Source organism: Oncorhynchus masou, chromosome 29, assembly GCF_036934945.1.
Source record: "Oncorhynchus masou masou isolate Uvic2021 chromosome 29, UVic_Omas_1.1, whole genome shotgun sequence".
Classification (NCBI taxonomy): Eukaryota; Metazoa; Chordata; class Actinopteri; order Salmoniformes; family Salmonidae; genus Oncorhynchus; species Oncorhynchus masou.
This window is the reverse complement of record NC_088240.1, coordinates 62,505,423-62,523,824: the sequence shown is the minus strand read 5'-3', so window position 1 is coordinate 62,523,824 and position 18,402 is coordinate 62,505,423. Positions and strand designations below refer to the sequence as shown.

Here is an 18,402-nt window from a genome sequence, read left to right as displayed (position 1 = left end):
CCAATAGAATACAATGGAATAGAATGGAACATAACTTTGTCTCTGAAGTGCAATTCATCATATGTTGTTATTGGCTGGCCTACTGTAAATACAAATAGGCCTATAGATATTGTAAGTTAAAAAAGAAATGGACAGAGAACACTCAAAGCACATTAGTAAGATGTGAAGGGCAACTTTTAATTTTTTACATTTTACATTAGCTGTGTCAGCCTAGGTTATACATGTATAAACGTAATTTGACCAAAAGTCCAAAAATACATCAAACCAAACTTGGACTTGACTACAAATAATTTAAAAAAAGAGAAGACTTAGCTTCTTGTTCCTCAACTCAAAATCAGATTTACCCCAGTCCTTTGAAGTAATTTTGTATAGTTCCATCTATAACCTACAGTAACAAACACTGGACGGGTCTATAGACATACTTTACCATAGAAAACATACAGATACATTCATTACCATCGAATTGATGGTTCCACAGACCTCTTCCTATTCAACTCCAGCCAAATTCACTGAGAAGTATCTATATCCTAAACTGGGATGGGAAGGACTGAGTTGGGAGGTTCATTTGACCTGCACTGCTGTTTAGAAATGTGCCAAACCCTTTGCAATCCAACCTAGACTCGGGGGTAGACGTAACATAGTAAATGTAAATCTATGGCTCTCCAATTAGTATATGTTACATTTTGTATGATATGTCTTAATTTGTGGATGTTGTATTATATGTTACGAATTTGCAAAATGTATGATGTTTTATGAATTCCAACTTGTTGTGGCTAAAGATATCTAGGTGGCTAACGTTAACTCCACTAGGGGTTAAGGTTAGGGTGAGGAGTTAAGTTAAAGGGTTATGGTTAGGGGACGGGTTAGCTAACATGCTAAGTAGCTGCAAAGTAGCTGCAAAGATGCTAATGCACTAAAATGCTAAAGTCTGTGATGAGATTCGAACACGCAACCTTTGGGTTGCTAGTCATTCGCATTATATTCCTATCCATCCACATTACTTCCTTTTTTTCTTAGGTAACCTTCTGTCTTATCTAACCATACCAAATGTAACATATCATACTAATTTGAGTGTTCCGGATTTACATTTACTATGTTACATCTAGTCTATGAGACCAGGCTGAGCAATCATCTATTCACTCTTATAAACCGGGTCAGCCCTGAATGCTGATTGGCTGAAAGATGCGGTATATCAGACTGTATACCACGGGTATCACACAAAATTACCTGTTTGTTGTTCTAATTACGTTGTTAACCAGTTTATAATAGCAATAAGGCACCTCTGGGGTTTGTGGTATATGGCCAATATACAATGGCTATGGGCTGTATCCAGGCACTCCACATTTGGTCGTGCTTAAGAACAGCCCTTGGCCGTGGTATATTTACAATATACCACACCCGCTCAGGCCTAATTGCTTAAGTAAGAGATGGCATATTTCACATCATTCAATCTGGGGAATGGGTGACATCTTGTTGTGGTTTTTAAAAAATAACTGAAAATGTTTTCTGTTGACATGATTATAACATGTTGTGTTATTTACGTATTTACTGTAACTACACCTGTAACACAATCTGTCTTCTGGGGGATAGAACGCACACATTTACTCTTATCTGTGTTTTATCCCACAAAAGGCAGAAATAAAGATCTGTATAAATATAAACTCTGAACCTTGCACTATGATATTCTAGAGTTCTATACACAACGTCCTGTTCCACTATGATCTCTGGGGCCCAGTTCCAAATCAAACACAAACCCATAGCCCTAACCCCTTAGACTCTTGGGTACATCTGAAAGGATTGGATATATGAAAAATATGATGAACGCTCACCTTTCCCTCTGATAGACCGGATGAAGCTTAAGCCATATTGCTCAGATCCATCCAATCTGGTCAGATCTACAGTGTCCAGACTAGTGCTTAGGTATCAGCTTGGAAGTGGGCCAGAGTTAACGCTATCTCTCATCCTCAGTGTAAACCTGGTAGATAGGAGCTGACTCCTCTGTCTATGGCCTGAAAATGGAAAACAGTACAAATAGTTTCACCTGCACATAATACCATCATTTGTTGACTTCTCTTCCCTAAAACAATGCAAAAACACTCCTCAACAAATTGACAGTCAAATCTGGCTCAACGAGCGACCATTTTCCATGGCTATCTGATCAAAGATTTTGATCAGTAATCTTGAAGAGATGTTTTAATATTTGTTTGGAATGTATTTTACACTAATTCTGTGTGTGAAAGCCGACACAACATTGTCGTGACTCTTCAATTGCAATTGGTGGATGAGGAAGAAAACCTTATAGAATAGTTATCATACATGCCATACATTTCAATCACCTGATCCATTGATTCAGGTCAACTTCTCAATCTGCAGATGCACAATCCAGATAGGCACTATGCAACCACATCAAATCAAATCATTCTATAATAATATACTGTGAATATATAAATCTAACTATAAAACAAAAGCCCTGTTGTGGCTCCTAATATATTTCTATTACATACTATCATGTAAATCAAGTATGACAAAAGGTAACGTAACAAATTGCCTATAACCAAATACTGTATATACAATCTTCAAACGTAAACATGATAAATGCAAAGGCATATTCCAAAGGTATACAGTACAAATATAGGAGAAACACTAGCAAAGAGGGAGATATAGTAACACGTAGTGTGATGATATAGAATGGAGGCGATATCGTTTGAGCAACCTGGATTTGCCTTTTGTGTTTTTTTTTGTTTTGCTTGTACTTGAAGTTGCCACACATTTCTGATGTGGCACCTGCACAACAGTCATTATCCCTCTCCCTCTCCAATATCCCCTCTTTCCTGCCAAGCACTCTGGTGTGTTGATCCTCTCTGCCTCCCTCCACCCCCCCATCTATCTCTCACTTTCTCTCAGTACACACTCACGTTCCCCCACTCCACGAGGTACTGGACCTTTCCGTCTGGCGTTACTCGCCTCGCCAAAATCCTCACCCCGTCCCCGCCCCCCAACCCCTGACAGCTGACCCATCCCCCCCGCCCCCTCCCCCCACGCTGCCCGGATAGGAAGGGACGTCACGCAGCAGGAGGGAGGGGCAGGGATCCAACTTCTGGCCAGGCTGGTGCTGGTGGTGCTGCTGCTGGTGGTGGTGGTGGTTGTGATGGTGGTGGTGGTGATGGTGGGAGGATGACAGTGAGAAGGGGAGGCAGGGGGGCGGCACTCGACAAGGATCTTCCGCACTGAAGAGAGAAAGAGAGAGGTTAATATTTCACGATTCATACTTTTTTCCATTGTCATCCAGGCACATGTATGGTTTCCTCTCTAGATGTCTAGATTGAGGGTAGTCCCCAGAGAGCAGGAGGAGCTGTGGTTAACACTGACCTATAGTGATGCAGGGTTCTGGAGATGGCTGGGGCTCCGTTATAGGTGGGGTGATACAGGGCAAACATCCGCTTAGGTGGAGAGCTGTGGAAAAAGCAGGGACATAAAAATAAAAAACTGACAAAAAAGCAATAATGCATGGATTTCCACTGACATACTGACTAATACAAGCATTTCCTACACCCACAATAACGTCTGCTAAATACGATTATGTGACCAATATCATTTAATTTGATAAGGGTAGCCTAAATCAATGAGGATGTAATGTAAAAAAATAATAAGCTAACACTCTGTAAATACAGTACATTGCATTATTACTTGTTATACAGTATGTAAAGTGTAACCAACAGAATAACAGCACCAACCCCAAATTCAGCTCCTCCTCCGACTTCCTGGAGTTGTAGAGGTTAGTTCCACCTACGTAGCCATGGCAACATGGCACAAGATCTATTGGGGTGGCTGGGACCGGGGGCGGACAAGGCTGGACACAGGAGAAACACTGATTAGCTAGTGTTTTGACACCAAATCAGTGAATCCAATCACACAGACATGATTACTGCAGTTCATGTCCTTATCTTTACAGAATAATTCATACTGCTTGTTAATACACCTAAATACAAACCAAGATCTATTAACATACTGTATCAAATGATACATATCATTTAAAAAATGTAATTGCATTTCACTTTTAAAAAGGTCGGACGCTGGAATTTTGTCAGTACAAAGGGCTCGCCTTTCAAAAAGGAAATATACACTACCGTTCAAAAGTTTGATGGTCACTTAGAAATGTCCTTGTTTTTGTCCATTAAAATAACATAAAATTGAAATACAGTGTAGACATTGTTAATGTTGTAAATGACTATTGTAGCAGGAAATGGCTGATTTCTAATGGAATATCTACAGTTGAAGTCGGAAGTTTACATACACCTTAGCCAAATACATTTAAACTAAGTTTTTCACAATTCCTGACACTTAATCCCAGTAAACATTCCCTGTCTTAGGTCAGTTAGGATCACCACTTTATTTTTGGAATGTGAAAAGTCAGAATAATAGTAGAGAGAATGATTTATTTCAGCTTTTATTTCTTTCATCACATTCCCAGTGGGTCAGAAGTTTACATACACTCAATTAGTATTTGGTAGCATTGCCTTTAAATTGTTTAACTTGCATCAAACATTTCGGGTAGCCTTCCACAAGCTTCCCACAATACGTTGGGTGAATTTTGGCCCATTCCTCCCGACAGAGCTGGTGTAACTGAGTGAGGTGTGTAGGCCTTCTTGCTCGCACACACTTTTTCAGTTCTGCCCACAAATTGTCTATAGGATTGAGGTCAGGGCTTTGTGATGGCTACTCCAATACCTTGACTTTGTTGTCCTTAGGCCATTTTGCCACAACTTTGGAAGTATGCTTGGGGTCATTGTCCATTTGGAAGACCCATTTGTGACCAAGCTTTAGCTTCCTGACGTCTTCAGATATTGCTTCAATATATCCACATAATGTTCCATCCTCATGATGCCATCTATTTTGTGAAGTGCACCAGTCCCTCCTGCAGAAAAGCACCCCCACAACATGATGCTGCCACCCCCATTCTTCACGGTTGGGATGGTGTTCTTCGGCTTGCAAGCCTCTCCCTTTTCCCTCCAAACATAACGATGGTCCTTACGGCCAAACAGTTCTATTTTTATTTCATCAGACCAGAGGACATTTCTCCCAAAAAGTACGATCTTTGTCCCCATGTGCAGTTGCAAACTGTAGTCTGACTTTTTTTATGGCGGTTTTGGAGCAGTGGCTTCTTCCTTGCTGAGCGGCCTTTCAGGTAATGTCGATATAGGACTTGTTTTACTGTGGATATAGATACTTGTGTACCTGTTTCCTCCAGCATCTTCACAAGGCCCTTTGCTGTTGTTCTGGGATTGATTTGCACTTTCGCACCAGAGGACGTTCATCTCTAGGAGACAGAACGCATCTCCTTCCTGAGCGGTATGACCGCTGCGTGGTCCCACGGTGTTCATACTTGCGTATTATTGTTTGTACAGATGAACGTGGTACCTTCAGGCATTTGGAAATTGCTCCCAATGATGAACCAGACTTGTGGAGGTCTCCAATTTTTTCTGAGGTCTTGGCTGATTTCTTTTGATTTTCCTATGATATCAAGCGAAGAGTCACTGGGTTTAGGGTAGGCCTTGAAATATATCCACAGGTACACCTCAATTGACTCAAATGATGTCAATTAGCCTATCAGAAGCTTCTAAAGCCATGACATAATTTTCTGGAATTTTCACAGTCAACTTAGTGTATGTAAACTCCTGACCCACTGGAATTGTGATACAGTGAATTATAAGTGAAATAATCTGTCTGTAAACAATTGTTGGAAAAATTACTTGTGTCATGTACAAAGTAGATGTCCTATAACCGACTTGCCAAAACTATAGTTTGTTAACAAGACATTTGTGGAGTGGTTTAAAAACAAGTTATAATGACTTCAACCTAAGTGTATGTAAACTTCCGACTTCAACTGTATATAGGCGTACAGAGGCCCATTATCAACAACCATCACTCCTGTGTTCCAATGGCACATTGTGTTAGCTAATTCAAATCTATCATTATAAAAGGCTAATTGATCATTAGAAAACACTTTTGCAATTATGTTAGCACAGCTGAAACTGTTGGTTTGATTAAAGAAGCAATAAAATTGGCCTTCTTAAGACTAGTTGAGTATCTGGAGCATCAGCATTTGTGGGTTTGATTACAGGTTCAAAATGGCCAGAAACAAAGAACTTTCTTCTGAAACTCGTCAGTCTATTCTTGTTCTGAGAAATTAAGGCAATTCCATGTGAGAAATTGCCAAAAAACTGAAGAGCTCATACAACGATGTGTACTACTCCCATCACAGAACAGCGCAAACTGGCTCTCACCAGAATAGAAAGAGGAGTGGGAGGCCCCGGTGCACAACTGAGCAAGAAGACAAGTACATTAGTGTCTAGTTTGAGAAACAGACACCTCACAAGTCCTCAACTGGCAGCTTCATTAAATAGTACCCACAAAACACCAGTCTCAACGTCAACAGGGAAGAGGCAACCCTGGGATGCTGGTCTTCTATGCAGAGTTGCAAGGAAAAAGCCATATCTCAGACTGGCCAATAAAAAGAAAAGATTAAGATGGGAAAAAGAACACAGACACTGGACAGAGGAACTCTGCCTAGAAGGCCAGCATCCCGGAGTAGTCTAGAATGTCATTCTGGCCTAGCCCGAACCATGAAAAACAGCCCCAGACCATTATTCCTACTCCACCAAACTTTACAGTTGGCACTATGCATTGAGGCAGGTAGCGTTCTCCTGGAATCTGCCAAACCCAGATTCGTCCGTCAGACAGCCAGATGGTGAAGTGTGATTCATCACTCCAGAGAACTCGTTTCCTCTGCTCCAGAGTCAAATGACTTTGTAACACTCCATCGGACGCTTGGCATTGCGAATGGTGATTTGCTCGGCCATGGACACTTATTTCATGAAGCTCCCAACGAACAGTTCTTGAGGACAGATGATCTTACGCACTACACGCTTCAGCACGTGGAGGTCCCGTTCTGTGAGCTTGTGTGGCCTACCACTTCGCGGCTGAGCCATTGTTGTACCTAGCCCTTTCAATTTCACATTAACAGCACTTACAGTTGATCGGGGCTGCTCTGCTTGAAAGTCACTGAGCTGGCCTCCCGGGTGGCGCACTGGTTAAGGGCGCTGTACTGCAGTGCCAGCTGTGCCATCAGAGACTCTGGGTTCGTGCCCAGGCTCTGTCGTAACCGGCCGCGACCGGGAGGTCCGTGGGGCGACGCACAATTGGCCTAGCGTCGTCCGGGTTAGGGAGGGCTTGGCCGGTAGGGATATCCTTGTCTCATCGCGCACCAGCGACCCCTGTGGCGGGACGGGCGCAGTGTGCGCTAACCAAGGTTGCCAGGTACACGGTGTTTCCTCCGGCACATTGGTGCAGCTGGCTTCCAGGTTGTATGTGTGCTGTGTTAAGAAGCAGTGCGGCTGGTTGGGTTGTGTATCGGAGGACGCATGACTTTCAACCTTCGTCTCTCCCGAGCCCATACGGGAGTTGTAGCGATGAGACAAGATAGTAGCGACTACAACAATTGGATACCATGAAAAAGGGGTAAAAATTTATAAAAAAAGATTTTAAAAATCACTGAGCTCTTAAGTAAGGCCATTCTACTGCCAATGTTTGTCTATGGAGATTGCATGGCTGTGTGATGTTCAGCAACAGGTGTGGCTGAAATAGCCATGTCCACATACTTATGTGTATATATAGTGTATATCTGTTTATCTGTCACCTCCATTTCCTATGTAGAAGTAGATTCATATTGTGGAGACTGAGGTAGAATTTCTTAGTGTGAGCTCGCTACCATAACAACAAAAGCATCAGTACTCTATCCCATCTATCATTTGCTTCCTCAGTTCTCAGCACACCCTCAGGTCTATCAACCTCCAATGCTGGACTGTGAACCACAACATATACAGTAATTACAGCAGTGCTATACTAGCATTGTCCCCTTACTAGTGCGCTGTCCCTTTAAATCGAGGTGCTCTGTCAATGCTGCACTGTCAAAGTGCCAGCGCCACCTGGCCAAACTGTAATCGACTGCAAAGTGCACTTGGAAGCGCTCCCAGATGCCGCATATCAGCATACCTTCCCCTCTCACTTTCCCTGGGATAACCAACCTGCCCCAAGATGGCAGATGATTCGTGTCCGCTCAGGATACAACAGTCTGCTGGAAGTACTGCCCGCTGAAATACAACGATCCATAACATTTATTGTCTCAGGATTAGGGAGCCAGCCTAAGCAGTAGTATAAAAGGATGTGTATTTCTATTCATATTAAAAAATATATTTCTAAACCCGTGATCGATCGAGTCGTAAACCAGCTTCAATAGTGTATGAGGGGTAGGCTGGGCTTTGAAGAATATGTAAACATACAACACTGGCTATAAGGAGAATCTTTTCTCCATACACTGACTGACATGTCGTTCCAATGCCAGGCAGCTCTTTGCTATGCAGTGAGAAGGCGGCTGATGTCTGATCTCTCCCTTGATGCCTGGTTCGAGGCAGAAGCACTGACCTGTGTCTCCATGATGCGCCGCTTTGATTTGCGTGACTCTGGCCCCACCGCTCTCCTCTGGCAGGGCAGTGACAATGGGCTGCTCCACACAACAACACAGAGACACAGTCAATAACTTGAGGAGTGGTGCATTGTTTTCTCTTAGAAAACTACAGTGTGAGTCAAAAGTTTGGACACACCTACTCATTCCAGGGTTTTTCTTTATTTAATTTTTTTTACAATTTTCTACATTGTGGAATAATAGTGAAGACATGAAAACTACAAAATAACACATGGAATCATGTAGTAACCAAAAAAGTGTTAAATCTAAATATATTTTAGATTTGAGATTCTTCAAAGTAGCCACCCTTTTCCTTGATGACAGCTTTGCATACTCTTGGCATTCTCTCAACCAGCTTCATGAGGTAGTCACCAGGAATGTATTTCAATTAACAGGTGTGCCTTGTTAAAAGTTAATTTGTGGAATTTCTTTCCTTCTTAATGCGTTTGAGCCAATCAGTTGTTGTGTCAAGGTAGGGGTGGTATACAGAAGATAGCCTTATTTGCTAAAAGACCAAGTCCATATTATGGCAAAAACAGCTCAAATAAGCAAAGAGAAATGACAGTCCATCATTACTTAAAGACAGGAAGGTCAGTCAATAAAGAACATTTCAAGTACTTTTAAAGTTTCTCAAGTGCAGTCGGAAAAACCATCAAGTGATATGATGAAACTGGCTCTCATGAGGACCGCCACAGGAAAGGAAGACCCAGAGTTTCCACTGCTGCAGAAGATAAGTTAATTCGATTTAACTGCACCTCAGATTGCAGACCAAATAAATGCTTCACAGAGTTCAAGTAACAGACATCTCAACATCAACTGTTCAGAGGAGACTACATGAATCAGGCTTTCATGGTCAAATTGCTGCAAATAAACCACTACTAAAGGACATCAATAAGAATATGAGAATTTCTTGGGCCAAGAAACAAGAGCAATAGACATTAGACTGGTGTAAATCTGTCCTCTTTGGTCCTCTGGACCAAATTTGAGATTTTTGGTTCTTTGTGAGACGCAGAGTAGGTGAACGGATTATCTTCGCCTGTGTGGTTCCCAGCGTGAAGCATGAAGAAGGAGGCGTGATGGTGCTTTGCTGGTGACACTGTGCGATTTATTTAGAATTCAAGGCACACCTAACCAACATGGCTACCACAGCAATATGCTATCCCATCTGGTTTGTGCTTAGTGGGACTATCATTTGTTTTTCAACAGGACAATTACCCAGCACACCTCCAGATTGTGTAAGGGCTATTTGACCAAGAAGGAGAGTGATGGAGTACTACATCAGATGACCTGGACTCCACAATCAGCCGACCTCAACCCAATTGAGATGGTGTGGGATGAGTTGGACCGTGGAGTGAAGGAAAAGCAGCCAACAAGTGCTCAGCATATGTGGGAACACCTTCAAGGCTGTTGGAAAAGCATTCCAGGTGAAGCTGGTTGAAGGAATAACAGGAGTGTGCAAAGCAAGGCAAAGGGTGGCTACTTTAAAGAATCTCAAATATAAAATATATTTCAAATTTTTTAACACTTTTTTGGTAACTGCCTGACTCCATGTGTTGTTTTGCTGTCTTATTTTTCAATGTAGAAAATAGTACAAATAAAGAAAAACCCTTGAATGAGTAGGTGTGCCTGAACTTTTGGTATAAATGTGGTGTTTTTTATTTTAAGCCTATGGAGAATGAAAGAGAAGATGGTGTTGAGAATGTTTAGCAAGATGATCAATGTCCACATGCGAATGTGCACACGCGCGTATGCACACACACACACACACACACACACACACACACACTATAGATTGTGTATTTATTGATACAAATATTAGTTATAAACATATTAACCAGAGTGAAATAAGTGAGTCCTTCCCGTCATGATTTAATGAGGCACACAGGAGCCTGTTTAGTTAGGAGCAGTTGTTCCTATCCAGCTGGAAGGACCAACGTCTACAAGGTGCCGCTCTTTTTCATTATTGTAAATGTGCAATTAATTACTAGAATGAATGTATCCATATAAGGAGTTGAGTCCTGGGGCTTGTGTTTGTAATGAGAGAATAATAAATCACAGAAGTTGTCCTTACTCTGACCTTCTCCTTTGGGTGATGTTGATGGGCGGGTCAGTGATGAGGGGAGACGAATCAGAGGTCAGGGGAGGCGGAGCTCGGACCTGGAGCCCAAAAAGACACTTCTTCTTCTTGATCTCTTTACCAGAGACAAACCTGGAAGACATCACAGAGAAAAAGACTTTCAAAACTTGTCGACAAAAACTTTGTGAAGTCAGGTCATCGTTCTTTTTAAAAACAAGTTATCATTATTGTCTATGTTTTCTTATCGTTCTCTATTGATAATATCAAAGAGTTAACTAACTGAAACAATTAACTAACTGTATTTTCTTTAACCAAATGTACAATTCCAGAAGCAACGCTATCATAAATCTGGTCACGCATAGCTGTGGCTTCTGTTTGTTCTTCGCATCATATGCAGACTCTCACCTGTCTTTGTTGGAGTTCAAAGCGTTGAGCAGATTGTGGCAGCGATCTTGCCTTGGTGTGTCAGAGAGCTGGGGGACGGGGAGGAATGAAAATCAGGAGTTTGATTAACACTGTGGATGGTAGCCTGAAACAAATGTTAACACATTTAGAGACACATTGACATTCATTGGCGAAAGGTAAACATCTCCATGGATAACATAGTTAGTTACTAATGTGATTTGTGAACAGCTCATTAAAAAAGGGTATGACTGATTTGAATGCAACTGCAGTACCTGAGAGCCACATAAAATACAAGTGATATTTACCATTTAAAATGTGCTAAATAACAATGGCAAGTAGCTAATGAAATCAAAACACATAATTACCACGACTGCTAACCAATGACGCTAGCTAACACTTTCACATCGTTTCATCATAACACGTAAGTGAGGACATTTATATACCGAGCCGAGAAGCAAAGAGTCCCAATTCTCATTGGCAAACGACATGATTTCATGGTCGAAATCAAAGTATTTTCTCTTGCAGCACAAGGAGAGGTGGTAGAGCACCAAATGGGCCAAATCTACCCTGTATTTACAACAAACACACCAGGAAAAGATGCCGTTAGTTCAGAATTTATCACATCACAAAGCTTTTCATTACATTATTGAGTAAGAGGAACTAACATATTGTAACCCACATGACTCAATAAACCTGTCAGAAGAAACTGGTTTTCAAGGGTGTTTCAGTGTGATAATCCCTGCAGTTTAAATGATGTATTCTTCTCTTAGAGGATACTGTATAGCTTTACCAGCTCATGGGAAGCCGTTGAATTGTCTCTGGTCCGCTTGCACAGACTGAGCACTGGAACTCATAAAACCTTTCAGAAAGAAATAGAACACAGATTATTCTATTTCTGCCTGTGATTGACCAGAAATAAAAAGTCAATGGAAACACAACATAGCACGTGGTTGCTATTGTCAGCAAATTCTTCACAGTTTCCATCACCTGTTTAGCAGATGTAACAAAGCAGCACATTCTACCTCACCATCAATCTCAAACATTACTTTCCTATGCAGAAACAAAGAGTAATGTAATAAATATATCATGGGCATTAAACCAGTAGGATAATACAGATGGTTAATGTGACAATAATGGTGTAATGGACTGGACTAATTTGAATTCATTTTAAACCTCTAACACATTACATTGGACACCAGAGAGGCAGAATAACAACTGCACTGCTATTAGCAATGAACAGGTTGTATAACCTCTCTGTTATGGTTTGACAATGGTAATGCAAAGAAGCAGTACAAGGTTATAGATAACAATACTCTGACTCACCTGTCTCCATATAACAACGGCTTGGTCAGACACTGTGTGCAAGCTTCATGAAACCACTGACCACAACTTCCACACTGCAACATTTTCAGGTTCCACCTGCAGTTGATAAATAAAAACATTAGCCACACTCCCCAATGGCCAAAATATAGCTAACATCTGGTGGCCACCTGACAAGAGTACAGTATATTATGTATTTTTCAAGAGGTTGCAATACTCAACTGAAAAACACATTATGTCTTGACAGTAGAGCTGTATAATGGTGAAAAGGGCATGCAGGGTTCCGACATGAATATTCTATTTGTTTTTGTTGGTAAGGAAAATGAATAGTAAAGCTTATTGACCAATAAATGTGCTAAACACTAATTAAAAAATGTTATTATTAAGTGATAATGCCCGAGAAGCCGGTGTTTGGAGGATATATTGGTATGGGTGGTATGGGTGTTGTTAGAACCGAGTCAAACCGTGTCAATATATTCTCCGAACACCGACTTTGAGGACATTATGACGTTTATACAATGGGTTAACAACATACTCAAATAACGATTGACATATTTTCATAAAAAAATGTTATTTTGTATTCATACTATTTCAATCCTTCCACAAGATATAGTCCCGACACAAATCTAGGCTTGCTACCCAAGCCGGCTGGTCATTCGTTCAGTTGCCAGAGACCCGACCCAGTCGTTCAGTCTTTTTGTTCTGTATCTATGGATGCGACCCAGTTGTTTGTTCTAAATGTTCCATTGAAATACTGACTTGCAACGTTGTTATCTCTTGCTTGCTAGCTAGCTAACTACGGCTAACTTACAGTCATGTAAAACAGTGCAGCAGGAATAAGAGCAAAGTAGCTGCATTTGCATTTGTTTAAGCTGTTTTCTAGTGACATTTATTTGGATACATCCATAACAATGAGCTAATGAGGCGCGATTTCGCCTGACATGGAAAATGTGCTCTCTCTTTAGGACACTGTTGTTCAGAGAAGCTAGCCAACAACACAGCTAACACAATCACTTCAAACTGAAGATGGAAAAACAGCAAACTAGCTGCACTTCGTTTCATTTGACCTGTTTTCGATTGATAGTTATTTGTATATATCCATACCAATTATGCTGATTCATGATTTCAACTGGCTGAGAAAAGCTGCCTTCCTGTCTGTCTCATCACGACTCCCTACACGTCCATTAATATGGGAACGCTGGAGATCCAATTTGAATATTGAAACAATGTTGCAAATGTCGGAGAGACAGACACCAATGTTTTTACATCTCCGCTGTTAAAAACTAAAAGTTAGTCTAAAAGAAATGTGAGATAATGTCTAGATGCTTTTTATAGTGGAGATCAGTGGATTGCACAGTCAGATGGAACACAGTATATAGGCATTTTAACATCATAGATTTAGCCAGTGGTAACTTGTGGAATAGACACCATCTGGAATGCGGTTTTAACCAATCAGCATTCATGATTAGACCCACACGGTGTAAAACATGATTTATCTACTGAGGGCATCTGTTAGAAGCTATAAATTGTCACTCACTCTCCAGGTCCGGCACAGTAGCAGTAACACTGCTGCTGGTTGGTCAGATGCTGTGGGTCCCAGTCTAAAGATGACAGCTGATAGGGCAGCCGAAGTTTCATGATTTGCATGAGCCGGGCAAACCGTCCTCGTTTGATGGCTCCCCCTCTCTGAAATAAATGTTGACAAATCGATTCACTACAGCGACCTCTCCACTCCCGGTCATGTCAGTACATTCAAGATAGATGACATTGGATGGGAACTATCCAGGCAATTCATCTAATTTTATTGTAGGTCAGCTGAGTGAGATAATATCTTGAGAAAAGTCAGGTCAATGAGATATGGAGATTGACCGATGGACAATTAGCCCTTAACCACAGTGCTCCCTCATCTAACACCTACAGTACAGAATTTGAGCATACATGAATTACTGACCATAATCACGATAATACAGTATAATCTTGAAAAAAATCTGCATTGACGAACTGGTCAGATGTCCATAAACCATAATACAGAGTTATAACATTTCTGTGGTGTCCTTCAGATATATCCTTTGACAACACTGTTCAACATAACACTGGTATTGAAATCCTCTGGATAGATCAAAAAAAATTACAAGTCTGAAATTGATATTTTCCCTGAACCAAGAGGCAGTGTGTGAAACAGAAAGATTAGCAGTCTAACCTTGGTTGCCACTGCAAAGACACATTGCCGACATATCCAAGAATTGCTGTCAGCTTCCGGCTCAATGGACGGAGTGTGGCACTCAGGATGATAACCTGTTATGGATTGGAGAGTGTTTACTGTAATTCACATGCTGAGTATATGTTACTGATGGAGGACTTTTCCTTGTCTCTTTTCATGAAATATTATACACTGAGTATACAAAACATTAGGAATTGCAACGATGGTGGGTTTTTCACGCTCAACAGTTTCCTGTGTGTATCAAGAATGGTCCACCACCCAAAGGTCATCCAGCCAACTTGACACAACTCTGGGAAGTATTGGAGTCAACATAGGCCAGCATCTATGTGGGACGCTTTCGACACCTTGTAGAGTCCATTTCCCCCAACAACTGAGGCTGTTCTGAGGGCAAAAGGGGTGCAACTCAGTATTAGGAAGGTGTTCCTAATGTTTTGTACACTCAGCGTATATTATCTGGTAGAAAATCTGAAGAAAAAAAATCGATGGCATTGTTTTTTTCTTTCTTTAAATTATTTGTGCCTACCCGTCATAAGTTATTATTTGAAAATACCTCGATGAAGAGTACATAACATGCTGTGTTTTCTTACCGTGACGACATTTAAGACAATTGATGAGAGGTTCTTTAAGAGGCGGGGCATCACAGACACAGCAAACCTCTTCCACTCCAACTGAGACTTAAGCGGGAGAGAAAAGGAGTGAGTATCAGAGAGAGGGGGAGAAAGAGAAAGATCACTCAACAGTGTTAATTTATGTATATTGATTCATTTCCTTGCCACTTCATTGATTTCAATGTCTCCCGCATCCTTTCAGATTTCACTCCTTTTGACATGCGGATATTTGGCTGTGCTTCCCTTCACTTTACACTAACTACGTGGGGGCGCCATTTCCCTATGGAGTCATTACACTAATAAATTCATAAATACACCAATTACACCTAAAAGTCCCCCATCAGAAATGCCAACATTTCCAGGGAATGTTGTATTTCAACCTTGACTAAAGACCTTAATTGCACAACATTCTTTTGAACTACAATGCATCGGAATGAATAGAGAGCATCAAATTAGAACAAACTTTTCAAAGCTGAGAGAAACATCAAAAAACATTTTATGAATTTCTTTAAACTCCCTGAGGTGAATCAAGGTAAGGTAAACATAAAGATGATTAAAATATGATAATGGAGAATCCTCAATTAGCCCCCTAGCTATAGAAAGGGTAGATATGAATGAAATATTTTTATCCACATTTTAGGGGATAATACTTTGATTCAAAAGGAAGTCCACAGTGCCCAAAAACCCTCCGTTAAATGTGTTGTGTTAACTGAGGAAAACAAGAGTAAGTTGTAAGTCTTACAAGAGTGAATGTCTTTTCTTAGGACCCAGAATTCCGAGTTGTCCTCAAATCTCACCAGACAACACTGTTTGACTCCATCTACCTGAGGAGAGGGATGGAAAGAGAGTGGAATTGTTCACTCAAACCTAAATAGAATACTTTTCAACTGCACACACACACACGCACACACACACTTACTCTTTTCACATTACCGAGGTACAGTAGTCCATCACTCCATCGAGCTAACACATCATCCCCTTCACTTACTCCCCCCATCCTGAAGAGAAGTGAGAGAGAGATAAAGAAGGGGTGAGGAAGAGGAGGGGGCTCATGTGAAATGGAAATCCGATTTATTCACTGAATACTTTGCTGCCATTGCTGACAGAGGTTTATGGCCTTATCGTTCCATAGGCACTTGGCTGGAGTGGATAAGGGGATACATTCTCACAAACCCAGCATAGCCACAGTCTGAATCCAGCAGATGTAATGATGAGTGTAAGTGCCCATGCATGGAGCAGGACAAACCATTATGACACAACACATGTGAGAAAATGTATTCACCACTGCATGATGACTGCACTGTAGTTTGATTGTAACACCACTGTACGTCTCTCTACTTTGCTTTCTCGTGCACTTCTGTGTTGTATTCTCTTTGAAAATCGAAATCGACAAAACTTGAATAGAAAGGAATCGCTGTAGCCTATGGACATAATCTCTGCACATCCAGCGGTTGTTCCAGTGCAGGCACTCAAGTCAAAGAGACACATGATACATAATAGCATTTTCTGATCAATAAAAATTAACATAGACAGTGTTGCTGGATGAACAGAGAGCCATTGCTACCTGTCAAGTCGAACTCCTCTCCGTTGGGGTCACAGCGATTCCTGTGCCGGCTTGACATGAAATATTTTATCTCTTCTGTTTTCCTCTCGTCTCAATTACTGGCCGGTTGGATGTGAAGCCTACGTGTGTGCCAAAGTGGATGTGCATGTATGTGTCTGTGCCAAGCGCGTATGTCTGTCAAGTCGTCAGTGAGACACCGTCGGTACGTCCGTCTTTCTCTCGATCTGTCTGTCCTCCGCGACGTCGTTTCGTCATGTTCCCTTGCCTTTGCTCTCGTTTCTCCACCTATTGATGCTATTAGGCGTGTTTGTCAGAGCAGCACGAGAATCAACCCGCGAGAGACGCCATCATCCCTGCCTCTTTCTCGACCGACTTGTTGTGACGCAGACATAAAACACCGAGAGATAGAGTGGGAGGGAGATAGGGGGGACCGGGGCAACGGCGGCGGGAACACCTTAACATCCGAAGAAATTACCTCTAAACCGTTATGACAAGGAAAGCTGTGTTTTCCGAAGATTTAACTAAATTGTGCTAAAAGCCAGTTAAAAATCAGCCAACGACGATAGGAGCTGGAGTTTATGTGGCCAATTAGTGGAAGTTTACATACCTCATTAATTGGTACCTCCCAAAGAAGGGTGCTGCAAGTTTGGAGTCCTGGAGAAAGTTTTAGAAGGGCCAGTGGAAGATGCGCTCACACGTGTTATTCACCTTCTTTTTTTTTACCATTCAGTAAATTCCACCATAAATAGTTTCCTTGCTATAGTCAGCATTTTTCTCTCCTTCCAGCTAAAATTAACTATAATCATAATGTAATCATAAATTATCTAATTTCTTAATATTACTACACATTTGTATTATATAGCCTAGGCTTCAATATACAATATGTATAATAAACATTGTGATTGTTTATATAGAGTTATTTGTGCAGTCTTTGTGGTCCCCTTGCCAGATAAGCCTATTTTCAGGTTTTGGACACTATACAAAGTTAGCCTAAATAATTAAGGATAATTAAGGCTTGGATTAGTTTGAGTACTTGTCACTGTCATCAAAGGGAATTGTTGAATGTGATTTACAATAGTCTATAGTTGTTCTATACATTTCCTCTTATTGTGAAGTATTGAATATCTATGATCAATCATCTATTCTTTACAGCTCAATAATCGATGCATATGCTCAGTAATGTCATCACCACTTGTCTCTGCTCACTATCACCATGAATATCACTGGTCACACAAGCTTTCATTTCTCACAACGACTGGGTGATAACATAACATGGTAATAACCCATGTCAGAATGAGTAACAATTTTACTTATTTACCATTGGTTAATTATGAGTCCTAGAAATTGCACACACGTTCATGTTTATAATTCATGAACGGCAGATTAAAGGGCATTTTAAAGTGTCATACCATAACTTAGCACTGACAATTCTATGAGTAGGCAACATAGCCTATAATTTAATAGTCAAAGCAACAAGTGATGAGGTGTTTTATATGTTATTTTTATCATTAGATTATATGTATTTGTTCATTTGCTTGTTTTTGTCATATGAATGTATCAAGCATATGGTAATATTGTGCTCAAAATGGCCACTGGCATTTCTGAAGGATGACAATGAGTTCCTCATTGGCAACACTAGATGGCGAGCACACTACACCTTCTAATGCACTGCTCTGTCAGTAGTGT

At 41.0% G+C, this 18,402-nt stretch overlaps 1 protein-coding gene across 1 annotated transcript; it reads right to left on the bottom strand.

Moving 5' to 3' along the window:
• Positions 1–156: 156 nt before the first annotated feature.
• LOC135520218 (PHD finger protein 1-like) lies at positions 157–17,215 on the bottom strand. Its single transcript, XM_064945612.1, is given in 16 exon segments — positions 157–3,023; positions 3,026–3,227; positions 3,370–3,453; positions 3,735–3,850; positions 8,482–8,560; positions 10,599–10,730; positions 11,004–11,071; positions 11,447–11,570; positions 11,794–11,862; positions 12,327–12,422; positions 13,861–14,009; positions 14,524–14,618; positions 15,132–15,218; positions 15,895–15,976; positions 16,072–16,150; positions 16,717–17,215. Coding segments are annotated over 15 exon segments (1,584 nt in total). The 5' UTR covers position 16,150; positions 16,717–17,215; the 3' UTR covers positions 157–2,900.
• Positions 17,216–18,402: the final 1,187 nt, after the last annotated feature.